Raw genomic sequence first — 12,567 nt, forward strand, 5'->3', positions numbered from 1 at the left:
AAGGACTGAAGAAGAACAAGAAATTGCACGTGAACAGCGCCGCGATAGTATGGCTCGACTTCGTGCTTCTCAATCACGAGAGCAAAGTGAAGCAGCCCGTGAAACAGCTCGGTTGGCAATGCAGAATCGTCGAGCGAACAACAGAGGTCAACAAATAGATAATTTGCGACGCAGAACAAGATATTTATCAAGTGCTGATTTGAATCGAGCAGCGTTTCAATACAACAAATGGACGTAGTTTGCGAGTATTGTGGTGCATTAAAGTTTTCCGGAGAAACCCCTGGATTATGCTGCCTTAATGGTAAAGTGAAATTGCCATTGTTGACTCCGCCACCTGAGCCGTAGTATTCATTGCTTTGTGGCGAAACACAAGAATCACGCCACAATAAAACCTAAATCACAAGGCCAATCCTTAAAAGTTTGTGGTTTAAATCTAGAACATTCATGTTTTTCCCATGGTCAATTATACGTGGCATGTTCACGGGTCGGAAGACCATCTGCGTTGTTTGTTTTTGCGCCTGATAATAAAACAAAAAATGTCGTGTATCACAAGGTACTTAAATGAAGAGCAACCTATGTACTAAAATACAGAAATAATTATGAATGATTAATGTAGGTATTTAATTTTTTTTGTATTTTTTCCAATTAAAAAAAAAAATGCTTATTTATTGCCATTAAGGCGGAACAAAGTTCGCCGGGTCAGCTAGTTTATAATATAATAGAGATAGGGATATACCATATATGTAATATACTCCTATATGGGCAGTTGGTACGGGAAAGAATGTCCAAACATTACGGTGCCGACAATATTTGTTTTCTCTCTCGTTCGAGACATTTTATCTATACTGCGCATGCTTGAGAATTCTCTAAAATATGTATTACATGCGCAGAGCTGACAAATGCGATCGGAAGAGTGAGAGAACGATACACTATCTGTTTCACTTAGTCCGAACGCCTTCCACTTATAGGAACTGACCATATATGTTTACGTATTACATATATGGGATATACAACACTACCATAATATATGGGCACATTTACATTTCAATAAAATCAAAGTAAACTATGATTTGTTTTATTAGTACCCCGAATGTAATTCGTAATTATATACATATTTAGACATTTGAGTTTGGTAATAAATGTTGATAGGAAAGACAAATTATCAATTATCAAAATCAGCAATTATGGATGAAGAATTGCGACAATTACAACTTGATAAACGTATAAAAGGAAAGGTAATAATAACAATCGTAGTTTTTTTAACGGGGAGAGTTACATAATTGAGGCACCACGATTTGTGAATTCGCTTGATGTCGGAATATGATTCGGTATTATGGAAAAAAATTTATTTAGCTCCATAATTGCTGCAGAAAATCTTATTTTTTCAATAGTTGAAACAAATACGCAAACTGGAAAATAAATTCATGAGTACTAATAAAAGTAACCTTGTCGTTTGAAAGCATGGGGTAGCCTGCATCAAATCCGGTAGTTCTGATTTTTTGCAGACTTGTTTATGATGTTATTCCAATGAATAATCCATGTTTGTGACCTCGAGCGCTGAACGCAACCTTCTCAAAATATTCTGGCAACTATAACCCTAAACAGGTTGTTTTTGAAGTACCTTTTCAAGATATTTTTAAAGTAGACTAAATTTGCTACAATATGAGACTAAATTCGTCTCTTTAGTAACCCAATTGTTTCCGAGATAAATCCTTTCAAAATTTATCATTTTTTCTTACTTCACCATTTTTTGTAATATTATGTTGTTTTTAATGAATTTTGACGCTGAACAACACTAGTAGACTACGTCGCAGGTAAATGGAACTACTTTCCGCTAGACTAGTTTGAAATACTACTGAAATATTGCAACTGACGTCTGAAATATTGCAAAAAATTGCAAAGTAAGAAAAAATGATAAATTTTGAACAGCTTTTTCTTGGAAATTATTGGGTCTTGAGTGACGATCTTAGTCTCATATTGTAGCAAATTTAGTCTTCTTTAAAAATATCTTAAAAAGGTACTTCAAAAACTACCTCTTTAGGGTTATAATTGCCAAAATCAGAAAAAAAACTGAAATTTTCTCGCGTTTTTTATCTTTGTCTAACAAGTCAGCTAAAACAAGTTTTGATAAACAAGTCTGCTAAAAATCAGAACTACTGGATTTGACGTTAGCTCTGATGCATAAACTTACGTCGATAAATTTTGAAAGGCTTTTATCTCGGAAAGTATTTTGTCTACAAGTCCATTCTCAGCTCATATTGTAGCAAATTTAGTCTACTTTAAAACGTTTTGAAAAGGTTTTATCACCGAACTAGTCCTTTAGGGTTATAATCGCCAAATTCCGAAATTTTCACCGATTTTTCGATTTTTAACCAAGTTGCGTTCGGCGCTCTAGGTCACAAACTTGGATTATTCATTGGAATAACATCATAAATAAGTCTGCAAAAAATCTGAACTATCAGATTTGATGCAGACTGTAATGTATAAAGTAACTGTAATATAAAAAGATGAAAATCAAAAAGCAGTAGATTTTGTGCTAAGAAAGGTCGTGGGTTTTAGGATACAGAAAAATTCATAGATGTCATGTAAGCCAAATTGGCAAACTGACTTTTTTTTCTTTACTTTTTATAAGCAGCGTACATATACATAAGCAGAAAGATCTACATTTTTCGAATTCGACTTTAACTTTCTTAAAAATTTATTCTTGTTTTAGAGTGAACAACTGCTAAGGCAACATTCGTCAATCAGTTCAGATTTAGCACCAGTAGAACGTGCATGTCAACTATTAAAGTAAATAATAAATAACTTAAAATAAGGTTGATCTGACATTAAGGCTATGTATAGATATAGATAAAAATACTTATGTACGGCATGTTCGAGGTGGTATACAAGCTCATCGATGCAGTATTTTTGAAAGGAAAAAATATTTTATCGTTTAATCTTATATATTTAAACGAGCAATTCTTGTATATATATATATATATATATATATATATAAACGATCTTGGAAATGGCTCCAACGATTTTCATGAAAATGAGTATGTAGGGGTTTTTTGGGGCGATAAGTCGATCTAGCTAGGTTTCATTTATCAGAAATGTCGATTTATCCGTCTTTTAATGAAAAATTCATCAGACATCTATTGGTGTATAACGTAGTTAATGAAATACAATGCAAATTATAACATAACAAAAAGGAGGCGTTTGAGTAGTCTAAAGTGAAAAAAATTCGTCAGACATCTATTGGTGTATAACGTAGTTAATGAAATACAATGCAAATTATAACATAACAAAAAGGAGGCGTTTGAGTAGTCTAAAGTGAAAAATATGACTCTTGCTGACATCTATTGGCGAATAACCGAGCAAAGCTCGGTCATCCAGATATTAATTATTAATGATATCAAGTGGTCATAGTGGTCATAGTGTCCAACAAATTTCATGTTGCGTTTTTTCAGAGCGATAATTCAAATATGACGTCATTTGAAAACACAACCTATTCGAAAAAAAAATCATAGATTAAAGTTTGGTAGACTCGCCCAAAGGAAGCCACTCACGAAATTTCAAGTATGTTTTATCATTTAAAAAAACTCATGGTGTCCCACGGTCTATTATATATTACTTTTAGTAATTAAATAGGTAATTACATTTAAATTCGATTGGTAAATTTGCTGTGTATTGTCCGATCAACCTTAAAGTTTCATAGTCAATATCGATATAAGTGTACACAAATATTCTATTTTTTCAGTAAGGGCGATGAAATTCAACGAATAAATGTCCTGAATTCGTTACCAGAGTTAGCGATGACTGAAAAACAGGCAGTTTATAATAAATTATTACCAAAAGTGATAAGTGTATGTAGGTATAATTATTTTTAATACTAGCAGATATCCGCCCGTTTTGCTGGGCAATTTAATTAAACTCTAAAAACAAAAACTACCGTGTTACAGCCCTTACTTTCCTTGACCTCACTTATCCTCCCTTTTGTTCACAATTTTATGCATTTTAAGTTTTTGGTGCGGAAACTTTTTTTTTTTTAATAAATTTTAGCCCACGATACTCGCTGATAATGTAACTTTCTATAGGTGAAATAATTTTAAGCTGTCGTGGAATTATTATAAGTAGCTGTTAAGTATTATAAAGTACCAAAAAAAAGGTCAGCAATAATTGCCCTACGAGAACATAATATCGGGATAAAAAGAATGATATATGTTAATTCATATTATAAACTATCTGGTTCCAAATTTCATCCAAAGTCGTTTAGTAGTTTTTGCGTGAAAGAGTTACAAACATCCTCACAAACTTTCATATTTAAAATACTAGTAGGATTAGTTCAAATATCGTCAGAAAATCAGCAAGCTTTTAGCTCATTATATTTTTTGGAATTTTAGAGACCATAAGCCTTAGCAATAAAAATTAACGGACAATTTTTATTCAAAATACTCTAATTCTAGTTTGTTCCTGACAATATCTGCAACAAATCTTATATATTGGGAGTATTTGTAAATGAAAATAGCTCTTCCGACTTCTATGCTTAGGTGATTAAGTGTCTTTAGTTGATTCCACACAGTTGGGAAAAACGCACTTTTAATCTACTTAATAACTTACACGAAATTAAATATTTGATAATTGATTTTGTTTTAAAGTTATTACCACAATCATCAGCTGAATTTCAAATTGTCGCTGCTAAAATGTTTCGAATGTTTGCTGAACGTAATTTGTCTGTATCAACATTGTTACCAGTAGCATTAACAGGACTTCAGCATGTTGATGCGACCGTACTACAAGCATGGTCTGATGCACTGATGGATGTTATTCCACGATTATCAGGCAAAGTTATACAGTCCCAGGTATATTCTAAAAAGAATTTCAATTATCTTAATAGCTTAATAATACAATAATAGGATTTCTTCTAAAATAGAGATTACTCTCCCATTTATTTTTTACCTTTTAGAACACTTCTGATTCTCTTACATCGTCATATTGGAAATAGGCGCAAAAATCTTAATCATCTCTCTTCCATTATTTCATTCAAGCGCCATTTGAATGAGGAGAAGGGAATCATACGAATTTCTAGGAGCTTGTAGATAACTAGCCAGATTTTTATAATAACTTTAGGGAAAGAAATTCGTAAAGAGAACTTCCATCAATTCATTGAAAGATTTGGAACTACCGGATATCCGGGGTAGCACATTCAGCTGCAGCGGGTGCTTGTTCGGGATCACGTACTCGAGTTCACTACAGTTTTCCCGGGCAGCTTTAAAAAAATCACGTATATTTAATAACTAAGGGATCCTGATTTAGCCACGGTGTGTGCCCGATCAGATTAATACATTAGTGTTAACGATATTTTGGCGGGTTGGTTGCTTGGTTGGGTCAATCGGGGTAGTATGTTCAGCTGCTACCTGTTCGGACTCACGTACTTGTGTTCACTAAATTTTGCCCGGACAGCTGCCCGATCGAGCTAGGATACTAGGGCTCACTAGTATAGTTACGTGGCAGGGTTTTCGGTAGTTGAGGCAAAAGAATCGGCCCCGATCTGGCACCATTCATGATTCACGTTATCGGGATTTCTTTTCATTCCCCGAACATTTTAATAATTACCTTCTACCAATATCTTACTTTTGGTCGAGAGCCATTTTCAATGAGTAAACTGAAATTCCCCTTTGTGCCTTAGACCGCGGGCAAACTTTATTGGTTCAAACTTAATTAAAATTAACTGGTCATTTTTTAACGATTTTAGGTACTATCATTTATAATGAAAGATTTACAAAAACAATCATCTAAACAAAAAAAGATGAGTTATGCCAGATTGTTAGGTGTGATATCTGAACAGCCTGCCGTTGAAGTAGCAGTGTACGTATTTGTAACTTTGATTCCCGGTGAAATTTCCGTATTTTTTCACTTAATAGACTTGTTTACAAAAATTTAAATATTCATATTTTTTTAGAGTTAAAAGCTTTTTAAATACCGTGATAGATTTATCAAGAGACCCGATTCCAGAAGTTCGAGGCACAATGTGTTTACAATATCCAGCGATTGTCGAAAGTATGTTACGTTACAATATGCCTTAATTCTTGCCATAATTATATTGGATATATATTGTGTTTAGAAATTGGACTTGAAAAATCCATATTAGAATACATTGCTTTCTTTGGTAAAGACGAAAATCCAATTGTGCGTGGATCTTTATTATCTGTAATTGGATTGATGTGTAAAGACTTTTCACAAGGTAAGTATGTATAGTATGTGTCTAATTTCTTTTGATTTTCACGATATAAGAAAAAAAAACAGGGTAATGATTGAGAATGCGTCAAATTTATTGATTACGGCAAAAATTCCTCTGATATTGTTTCTAAGATATCCCGACCCTCTTTCAATGTAAGATGACATTTAGATGTCTCATTTTTCTCGCTTTAACCTTGAAATGGTGAAATGTATTTCAGTGATGGTTAAAATAAGAAAAAATTTGAACAAAAATTCCTTCAAACTTTTAATTTCCAGAAACTTCCACAACGCGGAAATTTTCCATGTTTTCTATCAGATTCATGGAAAATTCATTCAGTAAATATGGCGAAATCAACAAAATCTTAACTGTTTCATAAAATTAAAAACGATGTTTTTCGTACATTGTCGATAAATACAGCTCTAGAAATTTTTGTGTGGCTTAATTATACTTAACATACCAACTTCACCATCGCAGGCTTCAATTTGACGGATATCCGATTTTTTTTTTGAAGGCGATAATTGAATATGGAATGCAAAAAGATAGGTTCCTCGCTGTCTGGCCACTCCAAAATTGCAGAGAATCTTATATTTCAAGTTGTCGGACAACGAACAATTAATTATTGTCTTATAAAATGATTTTTTCGATTATTATCTTCCAACAAGTGAAATTTACAAAATTTAAAAATCCCCCGACAAATTTTTGGGGTGCGGAACCCTAGACCCGCACTTGGAACATAGCTAAGAACACTTTCCATTAAATTAAATTACCAAAATCAAGCCACCATCAGTTCAGGCGCACGATGTCAAAGACAGACAGACAGACACACACATAGCGGTCAAACTATGTGTGTGTGTGTCTGTCTGTCTGGGCTATGGTCGATAAAAAAACTTTCCAACAATGACTTCAATGACAATGTATGTTGATGGACACATATACTAAAAGTGCTTATATTTAATTTTTCTTTCGTAGACATTTTAAAAAATTCAATTTTACCATTATTATTAAAGTTAATCGATGTGTGTTCAAATGCTGACGACGATACAAAAATAATTCTTGCCAAAGAAATCGGTATTTTATCTTTGTGTTTATCAAATTGTGCTAGCGCTAAAGAATTATCTTTTATTATAAATGTTTACCAAAAATTAAGTATGGCTGGATTATCAGTATGTATTTCACATTTTTAGAGATCACATTATACGTTCCACATTCGTTCTACCCATTTAATGGGTTATATCCAGTTGCGAGCGCAAAAAAAACACGACTTTTATGAGTTTTTTTTTTTTTTTTTGGGAAGACCATTTATTGAACATAAATATGCAAAACGTATACATATAGAACATTTCTTTAATTTTAAGATCCCATTGTCCGATTTCAAACATTTGATATGGGACTGCTCTTGTAGGCGATCTCTGGTACAGGTATTAATCGAAGAAATAGTCAAAATTATGATTTTTAACAATATGGCGGCTTCCAAAAAAAAAAAAAAAAATCAAAATTATTCTGATTATAAAAATCAGAAACGGTTTGGAAAGAATCAGAACGTATAATGTAGGCCTTAACTTTGTTTTAAAAATGTAACGTTAAAATGAATTACGCACAACAGGTTACTGAAATGAAAAAAGGATCTGATCCATCAAGAAGTGTAGCAACTAGACAACAATGTGCCATGTCTCTACCGCAAATGACAAATTTTATAATGTCAAAACCGAATATACCAGAAGATGTTATATATGCGATTATTAAAACTTTAACGTCAGATCCATGTTATGCTGTACGGCGACAAGCCGCTAATAATTTTCAAGATATTGTTAAATTTATGGGTGAGTATAATTGAATTACCTATCCTTACAAGCCTGTGCGCAGGAATTATCTAAGAGAGAAGTTCAAACTTTTGTCCGCCGTGTTAGATCATTAAGTCAATAAAAACAAGAAATTATTTTTTCGAGAAAGAGAACATTTAATTGGATTAAAATTCAGTCACTATTTTTCAATAAGTTAATTCTGCGGGCTACAGAAAAAACTTTTCCAAAACGCTGTGTGCATCGACTTCTACACCGCGATGTATATTGAGCGAGGGCTGAGCCGATCTAAGGTATGTTTTGAGACGACGCAAGGTTGAAAAATGGAGCGTTAATTCGCCGCTGTTGCCACGGGCAAAACTGACAAACGCGAAGCATTTGGTAGATATTCGGAAACGCATCTTTATTGCAAATATCGAGTGCTTCCAGTGAATTTTTGGCACCCAAAAATTGAGAAAATATTGCGATATTCGAAAATCGATCTATAATCTTCAACTGAATCAGGCTGTGCATTCGAGCGTTTAGTCTGTATGACGTGAACAGTCAGTTTTTTTTTCCAAAAAAAGACACATTTCTCATAAATCGTACAAAGAATCGATATGAATTTTTTACAAAAAACGTATAAAAGGATGATTTTTGTTATCATTTTCATTTCAACTCTTTAAGGTATTTCGATATCGTAAAAATGAAAATGATACCAATGATTTGAAATTTTATTTATCAATCATCCATTTATAGGTCTTTTGTGACAAATTCATATCGATTCTCTGTACGGCTTAGTATATATATATATGAACCATGAAAGTAAGTGTTTTAAAAAAATTGTTCATGTTTATGCACAGTTCTTAATTTTGATATGATTTTAAAGCTTAAAGCTGGAGGAATATTGATAAAAGTTTTGTATGTAAATGATAAAACATATTTCAAAGCACTTATTGACTTAAAAAAACCACATTTATTACTTCTTCATATATCACCATGTAAAAAAGCCATTTTTAAATAATTAATTTATATATCGTAAACCGTACAGATAATCGACTTAAAATTTATACAGCAGGCGTATTAAATACTCATTAATTGACATTATTTTGGTTACACTTTCGTTTTGGTATCGAAACACCTTAATCATAATTCAAAGTTTCTATTTTTTAGGAAATAAAATAAATATTCTCATAGACATATTTTTAAGATTGCTTCGAGATAGTTCCGATGATGTTCTTGTATGTTTGATACCAAATTTATCAGGTACGCTAAATCAGTATGCAAAACAAGGTGTACTTCAAACGAAAAAGATAGTAAGTTTATGATCTTGTAATTTTTTTATGAATTAATTTTGTAAGGCTGATTGGGATCATGTTTATACGACACTCTCGGTCTCGCGGTATTATTTGACGACTTATTTTCAGATAAATGCCCACAATAAAATCATCCGAAATTGAATATTAGATGTCTATTAGAGAAACAGGTAACTGGAAACAAAAGTTACCAATCTCGGAAGACTAAAAATGGTTTTACACGAAAAATTTCCAATTGGAAATTTTCAATTGTTGTACCTTGTAGTGATGCAAATCTGGATTTTTTCTTGTTATTTTGCATTTTTGTTTTGTAAAGTTTCGAATCAATTTCTTCATTTTCCGAAAAGGTTATCAGACAAAGTAGAAAATATGACGTTAATGCGGTTTTCTTGAAATTTTCAGGTTATTTTCCTTTGTTCAGGATTCGATAGGCAAGATCGATGCAGAAATTCATAACAGACAATTCTCTTTTTTATTCGCCTCAATCCGAAAAATAGAAGCAGAGTTATTCAAGAAAACGTTACCAAAGAAAACTGTGTAGAGATAAACTGCCTCAAAACAGTCGTGCAGAACGTTCCGGAACCGGAAAATTCTTACGGAATTCCGAAAATTCTTTTTCTCGATTTTTTACTACAAAAAAAATCGATTATATAAAATATTAACCTTCCCCCAAAACTTTCCGAATTGATTATCAAAATCCGGTAGATTTTCCCCACTATGATTTATTATTTGACTCGAGATTTGGTATTTCTCGCTAAAATAAAATCCTGAAATGACGAAAAATTTCCTAACTTAAAAAAATCAATCACCATTGATAAAAGGTCGAAAGCAATTTGATCCTAACGGTCCGAGCAATGATCCTAAATAGATTGAAACCATTAATTTCATATCTTAATAAGTCTAAACTTCTAAGGATACCAACATAAATGAATTTGGAAGATCACTATTAAAATGCCAGGCAAACGTGTTCAAATTAAATCATTGGCGAATTCAAGCAATTTATTTAAGACAAATAGAATTTTTACCAGCAGTTTTTCCTAGCGACTATATTAACACACAATTTCTTCCAGTAATATTTAATATAATTACTAAGGTACAGTGAAAATTCGACTAATCAATCAAAGACGCTATAAATGGAATCAATATTTTTATTTTTATAGGGTGGTCCAAAGCCTGTAAGAAAACAAGCAATTCGTACTGTTTTAAAATTTTTAAGATATAATATTAAACAAGAACAAAGAAATAATATGCGAATTCGATTAGTATCCGAAATAGCTAGAAGCCAATTGTTTTACACTCGAATATTATTTATCAGCATGTGTAACGATTGTTTGGATATATTTAGTACGGAATATTTCAAAACACATTTTTGTGAAGTGTTCTTGTCATTAGCTGGTATATACTTTTTTTTAATTTACAGCGTTTTCTATTTTTTTAGTTTAGAACTTCCAGTAAAACTAATAATTCGATTTTTATTTTCGAAAAAAACCCTGGTGTTCCACGATCCTAAAATATTTTATCATCCCTATTTGATACCATCCTCCAGCGAAACCTTCCTACTTTGAAAGCCATAGAGCTGAGGCATTCTAAATTTTGCAGGACCTTATTCTTAGTTGACACCAACCATTAATATCAAAAATTTTTTTTCAGATGATGAAGTTCCTAATATAAGATTACTGGTTTTAACATTTTTACCGAGAATTAAAAGATTTTTTTTCAAACCAAACGACAACAATTTAATAGCAATGTTGGATAAACTTATTTTAAAGCGAAATGAGATTGAAAGGGATATAGATTGTCGTAAAATATTAAATTCAGTAATTGTTCAAGTTCGATCGATAAATATAATTACTCAAAAGGTAAATTTTTATTTCAAATCGATATTCACATAAATAACGAAAATATGAGGGTGATTTTATCTTTAATGCGACACACTGTATATACTTGTGAAAAGTGCTAATTATACCCTTTCATTTGATATCTAACACGGTGTCATTAAATTAAAATTTGTTTTTATTTCATGGCTTTATATCCTCTAGAAGGTCCCATATTCAATTTAATGTGACGCCTCATAGCTTTAACAAGCGGACGATGAAGACGCTTTGAACGATACCTCATTTGTCAAATTATGATAGGCAGTTTAGAAGTTATGAGGGAACAGATGAACATACATACATACATACATGCCGACCTAACACATAACCCTCGCCGGTGTCGGGGTAAACAAATTTCCAAGAGGTCATTCCATTTGAACTTTTGAAAAAGAAAAACCTTTTAAAATAGGCGTGAGGAATCTGTCTACGCAACCGTTCTAAAGAGTTAAGATTTCAATAAAATTTCGGTTACTCGACAACCGACACAATTCGACAGAAATGTTGTTCATTAACAATTTGTTTCATTGTTTCAGACCATTAAGTGTCCGACCCCACTTGATCAACGTCTTTACCAAGAAGAGATTAGATTCGATGTATTTGTTTGACCATTATGGTTATCAAACATTTATCACATGCCAAATAAAATGTTTTGGCCGCCATAAATAGTAATATCTGTCAAATAAATACGTTTAAATCTCTCTTCACCGAATTTTTCTAAAGGTGTGGATTTGTGCATTTTGGTACTCTGAAACAATAAAACATGCTTGTTTATTACATTGCTACATGTTTATCGATTCGGTGAGCTTGTAAGAAGAAAGATTTGTTTGAATTATTTCAGGGCATCAAATGCGTGGATCCACTGGACCAACGGTTGTACGAAGAAGAGATTAAATATAATGTATTTATTTGATAAAGCATTACACTTTTAGAGTGGGGAAAACATTTTAATTATCAATTTTAAAGTTTAATATGTGAATTGTTTTGTCTAAAATATGTTTTTTTTCCAAAATGTGTTGTTGTTTTGTTTTTAAACTGTGCTCTTGTCCAATTATTTGTTTTCTAAAAATGTCTAATGATGTAAAAATTATATACAAATTAAATTAAATATTTTTCTAAAATATGTTTTGTTTTGATCAAAACGTACTTTTTTGTTTAAGGTTGTTATGAAGAAAGTGCTTTTAATGACAAACTTTCTTCCAAAAATAGACCTTTTCATTTTAAATTCACGAATCAATTTTGATTTGGGCTAGATGATTTATAAACAATAAGATAAAATGATTTGTTAATCATTTTATATCATAGTCCAACTGATTCCTGTCAGTCCGAAAATTAAATTCTATACTTGCGCTTATGACATGATGAAAAGAAGGAATAGA

At 32.0% G+C, this 12,567-nt stretch overlaps 1 protein-coding gene across 1 annotated transcript; it reads left to right on the forward strand.

The window, feature by feature from the left end:
• The first annotated feature begins 1,120 nt into the window (after positions 1–1,120).
• On the forward strand, positions 1,121–11,849 carry LOC123293049 (serine/threonine-protein phosphatase 4 regulatory subunit 4-like). Its single transcript, XM_044873765.1, has 15 exons — positions 1,121–1,235; positions 2,714–2,790; positions 3,743–3,848; positions 4,641–4,844; positions 5,738–5,850; positions 5,945–6,042; positions 6,107–6,226; positions 6,539–6,558; positions 7,231–7,386; positions 7,827–8,043; positions 9,175–9,317; positions 10,231–10,410; positions 10,478–10,712; positions 10,968–11,176; positions 11,725–11,849. Exons 1-15 carry the CDS (start codon positions 1,140–1,142, stop codon positions 11,794–11,796), a joined length of 2,046 nt encoding a protein of 681 aa, XP_044729700.1. The 5' UTR covers positions 1,121–1,139; the 3' UTR covers positions 11,797–11,849.
• Positions 11,850–12,567: the final 718 nt, after the last annotated feature.

Source organism: Chrysoperla carnea, chromosome 2 (assembly GCF_905475395.1).
Source record: "Chrysoperla carnea chromosome 2, inChrCarn1.1, whole genome shotgun sequence".
Classification (NCBI taxonomy): Eukaryota; Metazoa; Arthropoda; class Insecta; order Neuroptera; family Chrysopidae; genus Chrysoperla; species Chrysoperla carnea.